Source organism: Lytechinus variegatus, chromosome 1, assembly GCF_018143015.1.
Source record: "Lytechinus variegatus isolate NC3 chromosome 1, Lvar_3.0, whole genome shotgun sequence".
NCBI classification, from domain to species: domain Eukaryota; kingdom Metazoa; phylum Echinodermata; class Echinoidea; order Temnopleuroida; family Toxopneustidae; genus Lytechinus; species Lytechinus variegatus.
In genome coordinates this window covers 64,814,505-64,836,416 of record NC_054740.1, presented here as the reverse complement: position 1 = coordinate 64,836,416, position 21,912 = coordinate 64,814,505, and the positions used below count along the sequence as shown (strand labels likewise).

General features: G+C 36.7%; 2 protein-coding genes across 2 annotated transcripts; one reads left to right on the top strand and one right to left on the bottom strand.

The window, feature by feature from the left end:
• Window positions 1-5,951: 5,951 nt before the first annotated feature.
• LOC121431578 (monocarboxylate transporter 12-like) lies at window positions 5,952-13,379 on the top strand. The gene is made up of 7 exons (XM_041629124.1): window positions 5,952-6,091; window positions 6,769-6,778; window positions 8,928-8,993; window positions 9,674-9,740; window positions 10,292-11,257; window positions 11,995-12,090; window positions 13,375-13,379. The coding sequence occupies exons 1-7, from the start codon at window positions 5,952-5,954 to the stop codon at window positions 13,377-13,379; spliced, it is 1,350 nt and encodes a 449-aa protein (XP_041485058.1).
• Window positions 13,380-14,713: 1,334 nt separating this feature from the next.
• On the bottom strand, window positions 14,714-17,842 carry LOC121419887. The gene is made up of 2 exons (XM_041614361.1): window positions 17,691-17,842; window positions 14,714-16,346 (listed from the first exon to the last, which is right to left on the bottom strand). The coding sequence occupies exons 1-2, from the start codon at window positions 17,796-17,798 to the stop codon at window positions 15,870-15,872; spliced, it is 585 nt and encodes a 194-aa protein (XP_041470295.1). The 5' UTR covers window positions 17,799-17,842; the 3' UTR covers window positions 14,714-15,869.
• Between the last annotated feature and the right edge of the window lie 4,070 nt (window positions 17,843-21,912).

Sequence of the window (21,912 nt, the reverse complement as noted above, 5' to 3'; positions counted from 1 at the left end):
TACATTCAAGTAAATTAAAATTACATGCCATTCATTTTCTTTTTTTTTAAAGATCGTATTTTTTTTTGTATACATAAATTCCACCAAAAAAAATGTTTGAGAAACTTTAATAATAACGAAGCTTTAACCGCTTCCTCAAGTCAATTACGTATTCATACTCGTTACCTTACTCTGCGTCAATATTCTCATTCGTCCATAATTCTCTCAAAATATCCATTGGACCTCTCACATGTCTACCATAGAGTAATTCAAATGGAGAAAACCCCAGGCTCGAACTGGGCGATTCTCGCAGAGCAAACAACAAAGCAGGTAAGTACCTGTCCCACTGACGTGGCTCCTCAGAACAAAGACGCCTCAAAGCTGTCTTAATTACTCCATTGTATCTTTCTACAAGGCCATTACACACCGGATGATATCTAGAGCTTGTTAATTATTTGTTTGACTGACAACAACTGTGACACCTTCCTCATCAAATCAGATACAAATTGTGTACCTAAGTCTGACATCACTTCACAAGGAACACCTACCCTACTATACACAGTGACTAATGCCTCAGCTACATCTACAGTCGATATTGATTTCAATGGTATAGCTTCTACATATCTAGTCGCATAGTCAACTATCGTTAGGATGTGAGTATGTCCTCTTGCAGATGGAATGAATGGACCCATTAAATCTATCGCAATACGCTGAAATGGGACGCCAACTATCGGCAACTTACCGAGAGTCGTTTTGGGGACTCTCCCCTTACTAATAGTCTTCTGACACACGTCACATGATCGGCAGAAGTTGGCAACATCCTCATACATGCTTGGCCAATAAAACTGGGCTTTGACTTTCGACAAAGTATTGTTAATGCCGAGATGTCCACCAAACAATGAATCATGGGCAATTCGCATTATCTCAGACCTGTGTGACTTTGGAACAACCACTAACTTGGGACCAACACCAACACTTGGATTTCTCATATCCCTTTCTTGTCGATAAAGACAATTATTCTCTGACATGAACAAGAATCTCGATCTAGACTCGTTATCATTCACCTTGTTCCACAACGGTTTAAGCGACAAATCATCCTTTTGCGCGCGCAAAAAGTCCTCCGACTTCACTTTTACTCCCGAGTCTTTCACTCTCAAATCTTGTTTAGGTTTAGATTGACTTTTCTTTTGTGCTCTAGTTTCAACAGCCATCGCTTCATCCACACATGAAGACGCATCATCCAAAGCCTCAACTTTCGGAACGAACTCACTCACTTCGGAAACCCGAACATTATCTTCCGAACTCGACACAACTTCCGAACTTTGCATATCAACTTCGGATACCCGATCATCAACATCGGAACTATTCGCCTTTTGAACTATACTAGGCACCCATTGCAGGTCAGGATCCTTGGGCTCACGTGCCCCCTTCACATCATTACCAATAATGACGTCACACAAACAATTGGGCATACACAACGCATTGATTTCTCCAATGAAATATGGACTATCCAGCATGATATTTGCCCTAGGAAAACGCCTCAGAGTACCATCTATCAGCCTAACTAACTGAATCACTCCCGTGAACTGATCGTCTGACACCAGACTCGTCCTCACAACACTCGTACTACTCCCAGAATCCTTCAGCACGGAAACAGGCTTGTTCATGGGTAACAACCTACCCGATACAACTGGCATATCATCAATCATTGCACCAACCTCATCGTATGCCATACCAAGCGTTTCAACACTCGCACTTTCTGACAGAACTGTAATCATTGGATTGCCTATGAGAACACACCCAGCTGAACTTTCAACAAATCCAGTGGATTTCGACTGACTACTTGCCCTATCGTCCGAACGCAAAGTTCCTATTGACATAAAATCCTCATTTTTATTCGAATGTAAACTCGAATTTTTTGACCTAACACTATCCAGGGGAGTGTCCTCCACAGTCATAGCCTGAGTTGAATGAACTATGGGCTTCATTGGACAATTCCATTTCAAATGACTCGGACTACCACACGTATAACACCCATTCTTTGTACCGCTATTACCATAGCTAGGTTTTATGCTATTTTTTGTTGAACTAGCATACTTAGGCTTCCTATCTGCCTGTGGACCTAATACTGATTTAGTGTTATGGATCTGACTTAATTTCTGTTTCGGATTTTGATTCTGTCTTTGGTTCTGATTCTTAGGATTGAACCTATCATTTCTATGACCAATGAAAGTATGCAATCCATGTGCATGCACATATATCTCAGCACATTCAACCATCTCATGCAACTTCCCACAATTCCTCTCCTTCAAGAATCCAACTATCTCTCTGGGACAACAATCCAAAAATTGCTCCCTAACAACCAAATCGACCAGGGAATCGTAATCACTAACACCAGACAAATCCAACCACTTATCAAAGTATCCTTTCATCCTAACAGCGAACTGTTTTGGGCGCTCATCCCTATTTGGTCTCACAGACCTGAATTTCTTCCTATAACCATCTTCAGTAAGATGGAAGTATTCCATTAGCTCACGCTTTACCCTATCATAATCAGTGCGATCAGTGCTATTCATTCTATTCACTACATCCAGTGATTTTCCGGTCAGATTTGAAATTAAATGCAAGCACCTAACTTGTTTTGGTATGTTCTGACTATCCATTAACAATTCAAACTTTGTTATGTAAGAATCAAAACTGTCAGTTGATTCATCAAACTTTCCTACCTTCAACTTAATCCCACTGAACTCAAGAGGGCGGTCCTCTAATTTTGCCTGTTCTATTTTGATTTGGGCCAAGCGCAATTCATGAGCTTCCTTTTCTCGTTCTCGCTCACGTTCGTCAGCTTCTTTTTCACGTTCCATACTCTGTGACAAAACTACTCAATTCGCTACCACTAAGTCCCATCTCTCTACCTAGAGAAGAAAACTCCTTCATTTTTTCTATACTACTAGCCATATTGACTAAATTCCAAAACCTAACAACCAGACTTGAATTGTGAAAGGCGTCCGCAAAACAAAGCAACACTAGCTTTAACCTGGCAACCAAATGCCGAACCCTAGTACAAGCACCGCACTAGAAATCGTATCTCCACGAGCATACAATTATTCAACCATGCGAACACAGCCCACTTCACACATACAAAATTCACAGTCTGTAACATTCAATACTTGCTATCATGCACCGGGGGGGGGGGGCCACTTACATTGGTGAGTGGATACCATGCGCGACCAAAAAAACACGTAAAAAGGATGTCTTTTTCACGATAGGGCACGTTACGTACGTAACGTGATAAGGGTGTCAAAAACACCAAAATAATGAAAAAAGGGTATCTATTTCGCTAGGAAAATTACGTGTTTAGGGTCGAATATGCGGGGATGATAAAACAGAATTAAAATGTTTTATAAAGGATGTCCTTTTTGCCCCAAAACTTCGTGTTTAGAGTCCGATTTGCGCGAGGTGTAGAAGTGGGGTCGTACTAAACCAAATAAGGTAAAGCCGCGACGACCGAAGGACCCGTAACAATAAAACATTCATGTACTTGTTTAGGGGTTCATTTCAGGGAATATTTGCCAAGAGTATCGTTTTGTTTCCCATACTTGTTAAGGGTAGGGTTTCACACGCCAATACTTGTTAAGGGGTGCATTTTCAGAAAATGGAAATTACGTGTTTAGGGTGCTTTTCGAGACCCCATGGTCGCGCATGGTATCCACTCGTGAATGGAAGTGGCCCCCCCGGGTATCATGCCAACCAGTTACCCGTAAGAATAGACAGTAATTATGTGAATTAAGAACAAACAGTTCTTCCCGACATATCCTTTATCCTAACGACCAACAGCCCACTATATACCATAGCATCAAAACAGGGTCTGCTTTCCCTAAATGCTGTTTACCCGGCCGAAAAAAGGTATATGAAATATATTTTCCTACTGAAAATTTCCCACAATAATTCACCGTACTATCCAAATGTAAATTCAAGCATAGCAAGTATGATTAGTACCAAGGCTTCAATGCACACCTTGGGGAGCAATACTTTAAGAGCTACTACCAATAGACCATCAATAAAGTATCCATTTAGAAAGATGACCACAGATTAATTTCTTTCCTAAATAATTTTGAATTATTTCAAGCAGCAGTGTCTCGGTGGGACCTCCAAATTGTCACGTGGGAAGTGACTTTTTTTTAATTATTTAACTACTGCTGCTTGACACCAAATAAGGAATACGAAAAAAACGAGGATTACAGTTATGAAAGATTTAATCAAAGCTCATAAATCATTCTGTGGTTTCCTTTGATTTCTTTTACAATGATTTACATGAAAATATACATGGATATGGATTATGGATAACAAAATATAACTTAACTTAAACGGTAATCGTTAATGTGAGCCCCCATCATCACATCTGGTCTGACATGCCCCACTCGGCCCTGGTGGTCGGTCCAGTTCCTGGCCTCCGCAGGTTGCGATGTCTCTTCCACTCGGCCTCGGCCTCCGCAGACTGTGTTACCCCTCGATGAGTAGCCCCCAGATAAGAGAGATGTGGCTTCAACGAATTAGTGGACGAGATCGAGCCCCCAATGATGACATGAATTTTGACCAATCATGTCGGTGGAGAACCGGCGGCAGCTGGGGTCGTTATCTCGTCACCGACGTAGTCCCTCAGTTATAACTTAAAACTGCCTACACGAACATCTGTAGTCTATTCTGGCTTAGGTGGTTCTCCTCGAATTACTAAAATTAACCTCCTAATATACCCTACCGTTACTAGGACTAACTGTGAAATTTCTATTAAGTAATTCAAAGAATTTCAGTGACAGATGAGTACATAAAGCAACACATTTTTAATAACAAGGGACTTCCTGTGCATTTGTATACCTATATTCATCCATGCTAAAACACAGTATTAACTATTTAAGACACCTGTATGAAGATGCTTAGCAGTACGGAATATTTTTAACACTTGAACAAAATATGGCATCCACCTGATTTTGTACTCCAGGGGATCAAACGTTTCCAACGCTTGCCTTTGAAACATCCAAAACATATGTACATTTAAACATCAATTGAAACATAAACAATAAATGCTAAGCACATGTTTGAACTCAATTGAAACATTACAATTGTATAAATTTCTTTCCTGACACAATGATTAAGATTGGTATAAAAAAACAGCAATAGATGTGAGCGCGAAGCGCGAGCTGAAAATTTTGACATTTCGATCTGAAAAAATGACAGTTTGATGGACGTTTTAATATAGAACAAGACATTATATCCAATACAACAAAAGATTATTGCAAATCGAAGGGGGATTTCTTTTGAGGTTTAGAACTGAAAACGGGACATTATATTCACCTATCTAATCATGAAAATTCTGGGTTTTTGCTACAGAAATGATGCGAGCGCGGAGTGCGAGCTGAAAAGTTTTATATTCCAATCTGAAAAGCGTACTTTTTGAGCACGATTTAAAATAAAGAACGAGTTGTGTATTTCAGAGTTGTGTATTTCAATCTCGCTTGCTGATTTCTGTGTAACATTACAATCTTGTTTTATTTTTTGCACATGCGGAAATATTGGGGGGGGGGGGGGCAAACCGATATGTTTGCCCCCCCAATATTTTCATTGGTGGGGCGATCGCCCCCTGCTTTACAGGATCGACGCCTCTGGATCATAGAACAATGACGGGACCGAGAATATACTATAAATATGTATTTTCAAATGTAATGTGACAGTACATTTACAAGCTCTGCTTTTCAGTTGACCCTCCCTCCCTTTCAATTATTATATATCTCGATTTGATGATTGTCTATTGTAATTTTAGAATGTTATTTATTTTTTGTATATACTTTAAATGTGATTATATGTTACCATGTCAATTGTATCATAACTGTAAATATGAAATTGAAAGTGGAAAAAAAATTAATTGATTGAATTGAAAAGAAAATTGAATTAAGATTACCCGTTTTTCAATCAGCATGGTTGAACATCCCTCTCCTTCGAAGATTTTCGGTCCGGCAGCTCGTTATGTTTGGAGGGACGGTGTCAACCCTTGGACTCGTAACATCTTCATGGGCTCAAACATCCAGCCAGTTTTCAGCTGCAATGTCAGCATATGGTAAGATTATGAAGTTCATATTCGAAAAACATGTTTCATGTACATGTAGGCCTACGTCGTTATTGATCATCTGACGCGCATTGTATTGTTTCGTCAAGAGGAAGGCGCGCAAAGCAGTATTTCTATATGATAGCAACATTTGTATCAACTTCGGTTGAAACGTTCGCTAATCTTGATAATCTACGGAGTTTGTTTGTTTTAATCAGCATTAGCTCGTAAATTGGAGGGACGAGATGTTAACACGGCTGGGGGAAATGCACATACCATGATGATAGTTATCATAGTAAAATAATTATTATAATCATGATAAAAAATAACAATATGAATAACACTAACAAGACCAACAAAATCAATACCAATGGTTTTGCTAGAAATACGAAAAGAAAAAAGAAGTATAGCTTAGAACTATACTACATGCTAACAGTTTAGTAGTAGTAGTGGTAGTACATGCTAACAGTTTAGTAGTAGTAGTGGTAGTAGTAGTAGCAGTAGTAGTAGTAGTTGTCGTAGTAGCTAATTCAAATTTTGAAAAATATAGAGAAAACATTTTTGTCTCGCCTGAACGAAGTTCGGTAGAGACCTAGAAATCACTTTTCCTGTTAGTCCGTGAGTCTGTTCCAACATATTTAAGTTTTTGTTCAACTTGCTCCCATTTCTTTATTTCTGCATCATTTAAGTTCATACTTGGTACATATGATCATTGAGTATCACCACATGTGATGGGGATGGGTTCAAAGGTCATCTAGGGGTTGAAATGTCAAATGATTTGAGGTCATGTCTGTTCACCTTGGTATATATGATCCTAGGGTAATATCACTTGTGTGTCCATGAGGGTGATGGGGTCATAAGTTCAAGTTTTTGTTCAAATTGCTTTTCTACAATGTTGACACTTGATACATGTAATCATTGGGTAATACTGCATACGTGTTAATGAGGGTAATGGGGTCAAAGGTCATCTAAGGGTTAAAATGTCAAATTATAAGAGGTCATGTCTGTTTCAAACATGTTCAACTTGCTCTCATTTCTTTATTTCTGCATCAATTATGACACTTGGTACATATGATCCCATGGTAATACCACATGTGTGTCCATGAGGGTGATGGGGTCAAAATGTCAAGTTTTGTTGAAATTGCTCTCATTTCTTTATTTCTACATCAATTATGTTTACACTTGGTATATATAATTCTTGGGTAATACCACGTACATGTGTGTCCATGAAGGTGATGGGGGTCAAAGGCCATATAGGGGTTAAAAGGGCAAACGATTATGTTAAAGATTTTGTTCAACTTGCTCTTATTTCGCGATTTCTGTATCAATTATGCTGACATTTGGTTCATATGATCCTTGGCTAATACCGCATATGTGTCCATGACGGTGATACGTCAAATGTCATCTAGGGGTCGAAATGTCAAATGATATGAGGTCATGTCTATTCCAAAAATGTTAAAGTTTTTGTTCAACTTGCTCTCATTTCTTTATTTCTGCATCAATTATGGCACTTGATACGTATGACCCTAGGATGATACCACATTTGTCCATGAGGGTGGTGGGGTCAAAAGTCATCTAGAGGTCAAAAGGTCAAGTTTTTGTTAAAAATGCACCCATTTCTTTATTTCTGCCTAAATTATGTTGGCTCTTGGTTCATATAATTATTTGGTAATACCACATGTTTGTCCATGAGGGTGTTGGGGTCAACAACAAAGGTGTTATGAAGAAGAAGTGAAAGAGCAATTACATTTATTTATTTAGTCATTTCTTCTTTAAGGAAATTCATAGCATATAACGATTAAGAATATTCCAGAATATCTCTGTAAAGCTTTGTTAAATCCATAATTTATTGTTCGAAATAGAAATGAAATACTCCGAAAATTTGCATTGCCCAATTGATCATGGGCCCGGCAGATCGACGAGGCTCTATCCCTTTAATCGTTGAACGCCAAACAGGGTAGCAGCAACTCCCATCTTTTAACGTCTTTTGGTCTGACGCGGCCGGGGTTTGAACCCCCGACCTCCCGGTTGTGAGACGGACGCTCTACCGACTGAGCCAACACACCGGTTTTTTTAGGCATGCCTATTTAATAAGGCTGAGTAATTTTTGTTATTTCTGGAATGTACAAAGACAATATTGACTGCTAAACAATAGAGCCTGCATGCCAGCAGTGGAAAATCACAATAGGATTAGCTCTTTTTTTTACATTGTTATTTTCACTGAGGTCATTCAAGATTCTTACAGAATTGAACTGCTCTAGAAAAAAGGAGAATTTTCTTTTTTAAAGATAATACTAGAAGCTTGAAGAATAGTGGAAATTTATATATATAAACTGGCAGTTTCTGCAGGATTCATTATATCAGATCAGAACTCAGAGTTTCACACCAGACCTTATATAGCTTATTTCCAACTCGAATACAACATTTATCTTCTATGGAATTATTTGCACGCCATCAATGAACTGTTTGAAGTTACTTTGAGAGAGGAATTCTCGGTTCTCATCGAGATCATCAACCTGTTTTAATGAACGCTTTTTCAACCCACGCATGGATTGCTAAAATTGACTGTTAGTCAACATCATCTTCACAGATATTTCAACTCGAGTTTCAACATCACTTTCATCATCGCCAGCATTGTGGGCATTAATTTAAGGAACCATTGCCAGCCAAATTGGATATCTATTATCTCATTTAGAATGTACATTTGTGGACTAATCAGAACTGACACTAACCCCTTCAAGAGATGTAAGATTATTATTTTTGTTTTGTTTAGTGTATGAATGATCTATTTCAAAAAAGGAAATCAAATTTAAAACAAAATTTTTACTGTTACATGTATTTGTTGCAGTGTCGTAACAAAGGTCATCTCGGGGTCAAAAGGTCAAGTTCTTGTTCAAATTGCTCTTATTTCTTGGTACATATGATCCTTGGGTAATAATAATAACAATAGCTGGATTTATTTTAAAAAAAATTACCGGAGGATACAATGCCCTGGTTTTACCCTGGGTAATACCGCATATGTGTCCATGACGGTGATACGTCAAAGGTCATCTATAGGTCAAAAATTTTAAATGATATGTCATGTCTGTTCAAAAGAATGTTAAAGTTTTTTGTTCAACTTGCTCTCATTTCTTTATTGCTTTATCAATTATGACACTTTGTACATAATGATCCTAGGGTAATACCACATGTGTGTCCATGAGGGTCATGGGGTCAGAAGTCATCTAGGGGTCAAAAGGTCAAGTTTTTGTTCAAATTGCTCTCATTTCTTTATTTCTTCATCAATTATGTTGACATTTGGTACATAATCCTTGGGTTTTACCACGTATGTGTCCATAAGGATGAAGAGGTCATATTGCCCATTTCATCTTGTAACAAATAGGAGAAACATGCACAACTTCGCCAATTGAATTTTGAAAAAAAAAAACATTTAAAGTGTCATCAAGGGGTGGGGTAGAAATAGATAAAGAATAAACAAAATTATTGAAATTTGTTCATTGCAATAAATTAGACATGCAGCATAGGCCTAAAGATTGTAACAGTTTTATTTATAGTAATGTGAGATAACCGTTGAACGTTTTTTTTTTTTTAAAGATAATAGGATTACGTTCTCCATGTGATAGTCATCAAAATGTAGAAGGCTGGCTTGAGTCTGAGAGAGGTTTGAGTAGATGAGAGAAAAATGGCTTGAGTCGGCGTGTTTAGTTGTAGAGAAACCCATCCTCCAATTAGCCGCCTATTAAGTAATGCGGATAATTCTATAAAAATTGCGTTCACAAACTCCGAAAATAATCCGCACTATTTTTACGAGCGCCCGTCCTGAAAAAGGCGGATAATCGTCATGGCAACCGCACACACCCCCTCCAATGCGGTCGTGTTAGGAAAGGGTGACCTTGTGATCGCACCATGGCAATTATCCGCATTACTTTCGAAATGCGTTCATAAAGTCAAAATCTGGTCCCGATGACGCTATTATGCGGATAATTGCAGCATCAAAATATTGCGGACAACTCTGGTCCTCCTCCGATTTTACCACCAAATTATGCTGCTATTAGCCGCAGAATTGGGTTTATGAAAGGGGTATAAGTTCTTTCAAGGACACATGTTGTATCGTAAATCATTTCCTTCAAATTAGAAAAAGTTAGTTCTTTACCTACATTCATATAAAACTTACCATAGTTTTATTTTTCTTGTTCTCGATTTCTTTAACAGGGATCGGCAACATACTGATTTTGGTTCCAACAAACACTTGCCCAAAGGATTATTTCCCTAAGCTGGTAATGATAGCAACCGGTATTCTGTTATCCGGAGGAAGCATGGGTGTTACGGTGATGCCATGGTTCTTTAGAGAACTGCTTGTCGAATATGGTTGGAGGGGCTCACTTTTGATACTTGGTGGATTAAACGCGCACCTTGTTGTGGTAGCATCCTTGCTGGAACCAATTAAAAGGATGGATTCTTCCCAGGACTCGGACAAGAAAAGCCCATCCTCATCACGTGCTGGTGAAAATGAAAACGAATTTTCAAGTTCGGATGATTTATCAAGATCCCATAAAGCTTTACATAGAGTTACATATAATGCGGCATCTGAACCTTCTAATGGTCAGCTAAGTTTTAATGATGATGGTGGACAAAATGATGGCCGGTCTGTCAAGACTCGGAGCATTATTTCCAAAGGGTTCATAACTACGACAAGATTCATTGGTTTAACAATCTTCAAAGATCACCCTCTCATGGCCTTGCTTTGTCTACAAGCTTTTATTTTTGGCCTCTCTTACATCGGTTGGCTGCTATACATTGTTCCCAATGCCCTCGCTAAAGGCCATTCTAGTCAGAAAGCAGTCCAAATATCGATCGTAGGAGGCGCTTTTAACTTCATAGGTCGTTTAGGGATCGGCTTCTTCTGGTCCCGAAAATACATTAAGTTTAAACTCTGGCACTCTCTGATATGCCTCCTGTCTGCGGCTCTCTTCTGGATCAACTTTGTCGTACAACGTTTCGAAATTCTGATGGTCTTATCTGCGTTCTATGGTGTATTAATGGGTGCCCTCGTGACATCTCAATTTCAGTTAGTGATGAATGTCGTTGGTAAAGATTCCCCTGAAGATTATAAGACTGGAATGTCAATATTCTTCATAGGACGTGGCCTAAGCAGTCCAGTTGCAGGAGCAATATTTGGTAAGTTTCTTAATCCGAGGAGGCGGGACGTCATGCCTTCACAATTAAAGTGGAAGAGTAGATATTGTCCACAGTCGACAGTGGTATCGGTAGGTTCTGAAGAGATGATGGTTTGGAGGGGTAAACCATTGTATGCTATTAAAGCATGGCTTGCCAATCCAAAACGTTTTGACTGCTTCATGAAACAACGGATGCATCCATCTTTGTCTTTTATTGCCGAGTCCGATATTCACTGTCTCTGTCATATTATTTCCCCTCTTTTTTCAAAATCACAGACTCGACCTTTGCAGTATTGCATCGTCTGTTGTAATTGGCGAAATGGGGTAAACCATTTTTTACCCCATTTGATGGTGGTGGTGATGATGATGATGATGGTGATGATGATGATGAGCATGTTTTAGGACATGCCCTCTTTGGATAAGACCTCTCAATTATACTGAATTTAAGGTGTCAGATGCAGACAACTCAAAACACATTTTATAGCAAACTGACAGTAGAAAATTTGAACAGTCTATATTGGAAATTATGTTGATGTAACTTCGGTCGTTAAAATAAAGTGATACCTCTTTGAAGTACGCCTTGTTAATGTTGTCAAAATGTATTGATAAGGTAAGAAAGACCATTGTGAAGAAAGCATAGTTGTTGAAAATCCAGTATTATCTGAAGACATAAAATCAGTAAGCAGCTATTATATAAATATTTGTATAATTGGAATCTTGTGTTCTCATTTCTTACAGGTCGTCTGTATGACATTACTAAATCATACGACATATCGTTTGGTTTTATATCGGGACTGAACGTCCTCAACGCTTTCCTGTGTATAGCTCCATTATGTTGGTCTCGATGGCGACAACGGAAAAGATTGCGAACTGATGTAATTGAATGATAAGATAATATTAATAATCGATGGAGACATGAAATCAGCCGGGCCGACTATCTTATCTGCTAGAAATTGACGTGTCTAAGATTACAAGCATTCAGTTATCCTTGCTATCTCTTATGCTACCATCCGTACGCTACCATCGGTTGTGAGTGGTGTGCTATATTATATTCGACCAATATTCACCTTACTGTTCTTCCATTTCACATTATCATGTAATATTTTATATATACAGTTTTCGACGATATATAGTTGTTTGTTCTTTGCAGAGTTCTATAATCCGTTATTATGACTATTTGTATACACAATACAAATGAATGCATGAGGATTACTCATAACGAGGTCTCTATAGACATTTATTGTGTTGAATGTTTTAGTCCATTTAAAATAATAAGTATCATCAATAATTCAAATGACCTTTAGACACCACAATGCATATCTCTATACTTTCTTTAAATGGTGAATAACTACTCATTCGAAATTATTACCAAATGTTTATGTGATGTAGTTCACGACGAAATACATGTATGTTAGATTTAGATTAAAAATATATATAATCGAAGTAACAGTGCAAATACATGTTCAAAGTAATACATACAGTTCAATGACATTTCATAACAAATATTTGAAGATGAATTGACCGACTTGCCAAGAAAAGCAGAGCTTGTGAAAAAAAGGCAAGTCCCTAAACTTAGTTCCAATATTAATTAACATAACCTATATATATATATATATATATATATATATATATATATATATATATATATATATATATATATATATATATATACTATATATATACATACATATATATAGGAGGGACGGACGGAAAACGAACTTAAAATACGTAATCTACAAAATACTAAAATAGAGCGAATGTTAGCGCCAACAAAACATGGAAAGTACTAGTAATTTAGATAATAATTGTAATGATATAACAATGATAAATTTTAAGGAGAAATTATAAGAGGGGAAGGGGAGGAAAAGGAAAGAGGGAGGGAGAAAAGGGTGGTGCAAATAAAACTGGAAATGAAAAGAGGAACATGGCAAGTACACAGGTTATTAGGCACTGTAGTGACATTATTTAGAATATACAATATTTGACAAATTTAGTTACAGTTTTATTTTAGCTTGATTTGTTGGTGGTGGAGTATTGACAAATTATTGACAAAACTTTTTAAGTTTGCGCTTAAAAGTATCAATGTTACTAATATCTTTGATCTTATTTTATATTCAGGTTGAATCGTGCCATTGTGATACTCAGAAATCCCTTATGCAATATTTGTTTATTTCAATGTATAAACGATGAATAATATGCAATTGAAATGACATTGTCGTCTTCATATTGGTATCATAGTATCATACATTACATTTATGTAATATTCGATGTTTACATTGGTTTTTTTTAGGTTAAAATCAAGCCATGTAGGCAGCTACCGATAAATTTTTACATCATGGTACGAAGTGCTTGTTTCTTTATTGTTTAAGGTGCATAATATCTTAATTGCACAAAAAAAATCATCACATCAAATTTTGTTTCAATATTATGTTCCTGAAATGTAATACAGATCTCAATAAACGTAAGTGATATACGCATTATGCATGTGTTCCGTCTCCTTGCAAGTCTTTGGTTACAGTAGGCCTAAACTACACATCTACATACATCACATCTTCTCCATCCGAAATTCAATTAGAATGAAGATATCTTTGAACTAGACACAAATAATTTTGCTTTAATTCGAAGGAGAAAATCGGGTAAATGTAGGTTGTATTAAGACTCACAACACAGTTGTGAAATATTAAAAAGCATTTAGTATCAAGATTCTTTCCTTATTTTCAATTTGCCTTCTCAAATGGACAATAAAATGATACATAATTATGACACTATATTAAGTGAAAGAAAAGTTACATATCAACATCAAACAATTATTGAAATTATATTTTCAATGTTTTATTCTTTTACATTACGAAAGGAAACAGATGACCTGATAAGGCTTTCACAAAATGGCTGCCTATTTCTATTTAAGGATTCGTAATACAGGTCTTATACTACTGAAATAAAGTTCTTCCAAGAAGAACTTGGATAACATTAGCGACGAGAAAAAGAAATGAAAAGTTACCATAGGCGTCTTTCCGACGTTTTCTTCTCATATTGCCCCAATTTCGACAGAACACAGTATCGCCTAGCTATGACATGTTCTTTTTTCAACATTTAAGACAGAAATATCGTTTATTAACTCTTCATTCGATGTTGATATTTAAATAACCCGTTTACATGTTTCTACACAAGGATGATGATTACGATCCATTTTTACTGTTATATAACCTTAACATTGTGTTGAAATTAAGTCGATTGTATTACTGCTGACATGTAATTGATTTGCATAGTTTATCTCGTTTGTAAACTTCATTCCTTTTGTGAACATTTATGGACCAAATGAATGTCAAAATTCCCATCTTGTGATAATGATGATTTCAATGACTATAAACATGATAATGCCTCACATAATCTATCTCAAGTTGAGACTAGTAAAGATTTAGGAGTGATTGTCGACACAAAGCTTAGTTTTGACCAGCACTTTCAGTCAAAGATAAATAAAGCCAATAGCCTAATGAATCTAATTAGGAGAACATTTGTTTATCTTCACAAGGAGAACTTCTTACTCCTATACAAAGCATTGATTAGACCTCATTTGGAGTATGCTCATGCAGTATGGAGTCCATACTTAAAGAAACATATTCAAGCAATTGAAAATGTACAAAGAAGGGCCACTAAGTTGGTACCTGAGGTTAAGAACCTTCCATATGAACAAAGATTGATTCAACTAAAACTTCCGATTAGCATATCGCCGCGCGCGAGGAGACATGATCGAAACATACAAGTTATTTCAAAGGTATGACCAAGAGGTAGTGCCAGATTTGGGACAGGTGCATGGGCCTACCAGGGGTCATGATAAAAAAATTGTACATTCCGAGATCAGTAACTGAGAAACGTAAGAATTCTTTTTACATAAGAATGAGGAAACCTTGGAATAGCCTAAGTAATGAATTAGTAAATGCACCCACTGTCCACAGCTTCGAGAATGGATTGGATAAGTATTGGAGATGTGAACCTGTGAAGTTCAAGTTTGATGCTGACCCACCAGGACATGATCCGGCCAACCTAAAGAGGAGACAGAATTTGGAACTGAATATAGAGTCTTAGACTGCGTTCACAAGCATCCATTGGTATCCATAGGTATGATTTTTTTTGCAGTATTCATTCATTCATTTGATTTGAAACATTGTCTTTAATAGTAAAGACCTAAACTCGCCAAATATACAACGCCTTTCATCAATACCTTATGACCCGATGAGCCCTCTTCTATCCGACAGGACCATGTAAACAGTACTTCCAGTCAATCGATGTTGACTGAAAGATTTACGTTAAATAGCAGCAACGTTAATAAGTTGTCAGACATATCTGACCACGTTTAAGATTACAAGTGTTGATGAAATTTTTCTCAGAATATATTTAATAGTTGCATGTGCCAGCTGCAGTGCATTTTCCAGTAATGCATGGTAGTGAAAATATTCTGTCTCGAAGGTCAATTTTTATAGCATTTTCATTTCTGTTTCTGTTAATAACCCATCATAACCACCCATGACCATATTGGGTCACACATGTATCGAGTAGGTTATCACGATGGTTGAATGTGGTCCAGTTTGCATGAGGGCTAATCAATACAATGTTCACGAGTGTGGGTTTAGATAACCATCTTCATCAAAGACCATGAATAGACCTCTCGATTTCATCTTACTTGGTAACACGTTACTTTGCACCCGCGCACTCGATCGAGCGTTTGGAAGAACATAACCAAATTCATCCTGGTCCACAGATTCCGCATTGCCCCTATCATCCGCAAGTGCTACACTTCCTTGAAGATTATCTGAAAGAACAGTATCGGTGGCGCTCTCGTAGTCACATTCTACATCGCGTATTGATCCGGGCTCTGGAGCGTTTTCGTACTGCCCACCGAGTTTGTTCTCTGGAATGCTTTCGTACAATACCCCAGTGTTTTGTATATTTGTAGTTTCTTCATAATCCTCAGCTCCTGGCTGGGGTCCCGGGAGAGGTCTGGATAGAGTGGATTTTGGTGATATCCCTTGGTTCAGTCCCTCAACCTTTTGGGACGGCGATCGAGACATGTCGAGGTAAGTGTGTGTCACCTACAAGAAAATGACAAGGCAAATAAAAGTATTAAAAAAAAAGATATCGTGACAACTTCTAGAATGATACTGCTACTCTACTCACCTGGACACTTTAACCAAAACAGGATCCATTCACTCATAATCTTACAGATAAAACAACTGAAAAAATGCACGTAAACGAATGGGATTTTCCTTAACCGACCGTTGCGAGGCTCATTATGACATTATGGAATGTCCCAAATAAAAAAGAATGGATCATTGTTGACATAGAAAGTGCACCACCTCTACTCCTGAGAGAATATCCTGACCAGGCGCCATTCCGTAAAGCGCACATCTGTCAGTTATTACGTTCAACACATGCATGGGTGGAGAGTGGCCAACGTAGGGGAGAGCAGGGCGAGTCCGCCCCTTTTTTACGCTCTTCTAGAATCGCCCTTTCTTTAGCAGGAAGGTCGTGCTTTAGGATGTATAAAGGTCTAGGTAATATCTACCTAATACCTTATTTTCGGCGAGGACATGCATACGGTTTGGGCGAAAATGGTCCGTAAAGAAATCTTTTGCCGCTGGGCGAACCTACCCCACCCTGGGGCAAGTTCACCGGTTAGGTGGGGCGAGTTCGCCCATAGGGAAAAACAGTGATAAATATATATATATATAAACTTTTGTTTATATATATATATATATATATATATATATATATATATATATATATATATATATATATATATACATATATATATATATACACACACACACATATATATATATATATATATATATATAGTTCGAATATAGTTCGATAATCTATGAAAAGTTATAATTATTTAGCACATAAACCGACATACGTGCATGTCATGTCATGTTTATATGGATATTATGTAGGTCTATGTGCGTATAATTATGTATAAAAGTGGGGCGGACCTGCGCCATCGCAAAAGGAGCGAACTAGCCCCCCTGGCAGCCATTTTCTTTTTTATTCTTTTTAAAAAAAGAAATATGCCTTTGATACTTCAAAATATGAAGTATCAAAGGCATATTTCAGTAGGCAAATATCACACCATTCTAACAAAAAATATAACTGCATTCATGAGTGTCTATTAAAAAAAGGAAATTTGATTTTCTGGAATTCCGAGCAGATGACCTCTCGCCAAGGTATGATGCTACCTTGGGCAGGTTAACATTACATCATCGACAAAACCTATACATCCAGTCACAGCAAAGTAGGAAATCAAGTGGTGGGCGGATTTGCCCCGGGGGCGGACAACCCCGCTCTCCCCTATGGGGTGATTCGAACCCCCAACCCGACGAGGCAAGTGAACAAACGACTGCACCACGGCACTATGGTATTGTTTTGACACCTACCTGCGTTCCATTAACCTCTTTATTAGACATGTGACCTCGGATCCGATAGACTATCCAGGATATTGCTATGATAAGAAGAAGAATGGCCAAGCCACCTGTAGTTCCCATGAAAACGAGGGTGGGCGTGGTCGATGGCACACACTCCTGGGTAGGAACTTCATGAGAGAAATAAAATATCAACTTAGGAAGCACTGAACATGCTGACAGCTTTGGAAAAGCTTTGAAAATTATTCGTTTGTAAATCTCTCCTAAGGTTGTTTCCCCCAATTTTTTGTTGGTTTGATGGATGAATTCGTTACTTTCCCAACTATTTCATAATTCTACCAATTAATGAACTCGTTCACCAATTTTATTATTGCATGTAGCGTTTAGGAAAATCATTACGATCTGCACTCTCTATTAGTATGATTATTTGATTTGTTAAGAGAGAAAAAATGTTTTGATTTTAATACATCTTCACTATTGATATTAGGAGAGTTAAGTCGTCAATATTCAACCCCAAAATGGAAAAAAGGAACATTTTATAAAATAAGATGCAAATTAATTATTTACCTTTTGTTGTGGATGTCATGTTATCTTCTGATGACGTCAATTCGAAATCTGTATCAAAATAAAAATAAGTGAGTAAGAAGAGCTGAAAAGGGACGAAATGCATCTTTCACCCAGAATTTTTATATAAGGCGTGGATCTAATCTGACAAAAATGATAATTTTCATTTTGATTCTGCATATTTACTAGGCACTACTATACATTTTACAAGGCAAACGTTTCAGGAAGAGCAATCTCAGTCTTAGCATTTTGTCCATGGTATGTACTAGGACTGGTAAGATATCATCAGCAGAACATCAACAAGGAAATATACCTACTGAATTGTAGAGATACATGTTTGATGATCCGTGATCATTCATTTCAATCAATGTCCACAACATACATAATTATCCATGTAAGAATTAGAAAGTGAAAATAATTTTACAAAATAACAGTATACGAATCTCACGCAATCAGAGTATTCCTTGGTAGTCGTTATCACTATGTGATACATCATTAATTTCACATCCACATCTGCTCCATAAAATGCGAAATATTATAAGGAACATGATTAATCTGCTTAGAAAGACTGCTTTCATAACATTCTACCAAAGGAAAAAAAATGATGAGAATACATTTTTTTAGAGATTATGTATTCATTTTTTGTCCGAGGCACATTTTACATTTTATTATACCATTTTCATGCATGATGATATCGTCATTATCGTTGCCGCCCAAACTGATTAAAAATCCAATTATCACTACATATGTGTGTATATATATATATATTTATATAAGGCGTGGATCTAATCTGACAAAAATGATAATTTTCATTTCGATTCTGCATATTTACTAGGCACTACTATACATTTATATACATATATATATATATATATATATATATATATATATACATATATATATATATATATATATATATATATATATATATATATATATATATATATATACATATATATATATATATATATATATATATATATATATATATATATATATATATATATATATATATATATATATATATATATATATATATATGCATCTATATATATATATATATATATATATATATATATATATATATATATTTAATGATAATAGTGATATAACTTTCATGTTCATTTTAAGTGCTGACACAATACGTCAGCGTTTGTGAACATAGCGGCCCGAATTCACAAAGGAGGTTTAAACCCCGAGGGGGTTTAAACCCCCTCCTAGGTTTTTTAGTCCATGGTTTAAACCCCGAGGGGGTTTAAACCCCCTCTCCGTTTCACGAACGATGGTTTCTTTAGTCCATGGTTTAAAATTAAACCATGGTTTAAAGAGAAATACCAGTAGTTGCAGTAAACACTGATTTCATGAGAAAGTCTGTAAAACCAGGCTTAATTGTCAGTATATCATCGAGGATCTAGATCTGGTACAGTTACATAAACTGAACTTTGTGAAATCTTGAAATCTACGCTGAAAAACGTTCACACTGAAGATCACCAACACAGATAGGCACACGTGGGACAGTGTATAATTTTTGCTGAAATAAAGACCCGACGGAAGTGACCGAATCCGTGCTTATTTTGCTTATTTCTCAGCAATTACACAATTTCTTCCAGAATCCTTTGGCACATATTTTTTTATTCATACAAACAAACACTTGGGTGGTAATTATATTAGATTCTGTGAAAAGTCATTTTGAGATCGTTACCAAAACTGGAATTTATCTTTAAACCATGGTTTTATTTTAGTCCACGGTTCTGAGCATGCTCAGTAGAGCGTATGTTGTCTGCTACGGTCTTTGCTGACCACGGCAAACAGGGATCGAAAATCCAAAGTCTGGGTTTAAACTACCGAAATTTGCAATCTCAATTGACTACATGAAATGAAATTACATTAAAAACTTATTCATTGTTGGATGAGTCGAATTGTATTGTACATCTGCTATTTTTAGATACATCACAAAATGCAATAAAAATGAAAATTTGTCTCAACCATTGCGGTCGTCTGCGCGTCGACGATAATCTCATGTCGGTCCCATCCGTAAACATCGATGTCATGTTTTTAATCATTGAATAAATTTAATTCGGCTGAAAATAAAATGACAACAACCAGATGTAATATGAAGATTACCCGACGAAACTTGAAATATGAATATAATTACTTCATCATTTTCAAGAATAAGTAGTATCTTATCAGATTGCTTTCTCATAATACTTACATTTTTGGTGGTAAGCTGCATTTAATATGAAAATCAGCTGTTGATTTTGCATGTCTACGATCTCGATCGCTTAGCTTAGCTGAGGCTGAGCTGAGAGTTAACAACGCGCATGCATGCCCGTACAGTCGTCCGGCAACCAATATTCTAAAAGTATGGATCTTCTAATGCTTTTTCAGTATAAAAACAACAATCATAACAAAGATTGCCGATCAGCTGTTCTTACGTCATAATCAAAATTGCGAAACGACCTTTGAATCCAGTTCCATCGCCAAAAATATCAAAAAATTTAAATTCAAATGTAAATTCTAGAAAGAACAAGTCCCCAAAATTTTCTGAAGTAAACTTTATCCTCTAATTTGTTTATTTTCCTTTCTTAAAATTGAGACCGCCCTGGTTTATTCCCTAAATCTTGACTTCATTTTGTTAATGGTAATCAAAGGTGCATCCCATAAGTCTAGCACGCATAAAAATAAATATTTGTGGATCACTGAAACATTGACGGAAATCCCTATTCAAAATAGTTTAGGTCTTTTATGATGGTAAAAAATACAAAATCATTCAAAATCGAAATAAAACATGTATTTGGGATGAGATGACCCGAATTTTGGAAAGATAACCTTTTTTGGGGTGGGGTAGTTGTAGCTAGAATTCGTAATATTAATATTTTAGAGGCTTTATTTAGCATATATATTTTCTGAATATTTTTTTATCAAAATAAATTATTTTAATTTCTATTTCTCATTTCAATTTGAAACTTTTCTCAATAGTTAAACAATATTGAAGTGAAATTGATGAACTGTTCTTTATCGTTCTCATAATCTTTCTCCTGTTCCCGCTCATTTTCTTTCTATCTCTCTCACACACACTAGCGTACCTACGGGGGGGGGGCAGACTACCCCCTGACGAGTCACAGCCCATGCAAGGGACCTATTCTGCCCCCCCCCCCCTCCTGACGAGAAGTTGTTTTTTTTTTTGCTTGTCCATTTTTTTTCTGGTATGAAATCCTTTTGTGATTGAAGACCCTTTTTTTGCTGACGATTTTGCCCCCCCCCCCCTGTGGAAAATCCAAGGTACGCTACTGCACACACATTCACCATTCTACTACCTTTTTCTCTCTGCCGCCTCCTCCCCCCTTGCTCTTTCGGAAATACATAAATGTATTTGAATGGATAAATAAGCATTACAAATTGGCATTCTAAAAGAAAAGTTCTTGAGCTCTTGGTCACAACCATTCTTAACCAACTTTTCCCCACACATTTCTCTATAAAATATATTCATAAAAATCTTGTGTTATGAATTTCATTATCTTTTTACAGTGACAAACCAACACTAACATCAACTTCCCAGGAAGTCTCCAAGGTCCATCAACAGAATACCTGTAATAAGAAGCATCTTAAATTGAAGCAGTTTAAATATTTTAAAGTTATCTATTTTTTTATTTCAATATTTCAAGGCGGTGTA

Bases quoted from the DNA above. Each gene is read 5' to 3' on its own strand.
- LOC121431578 (XM_041629124.1), top strand. From the start codon at position 5,952: ATGGTTGAACATCCCTCTCCTTCGAAGATTTTCGGTCCGGCAGCTCGT. The intron at 8,994-9,673 runs GTACATATGATC...TTTTTTTTAAAG, and splicing joins CAAATTGCTCTTATTTCTTG to ATAATAGGATTACGTTCTCC. The intron at 11,258-11,994 runs GTAAGTTTCTTA...CATTTCTTACAG, and splicing joins AGTTGCAGGAGCAATATTTG to GTCGTCTGTATGACATTACT.
- LOC121419887 (XM_041614361.1), bottom strand. From the start codon at position 17,798: ATGGGAACTACAGGTGGCTTGGCCATTCTTCTTCTTATCATAGCAATA. The intron at 16,347-17,690 runs GTAGGTGTCAAA...ATTTTCTTGTAG, and splicing joins AAGAGGTTAATGGAACGCAG to GTGACACACACTTACCTCGA.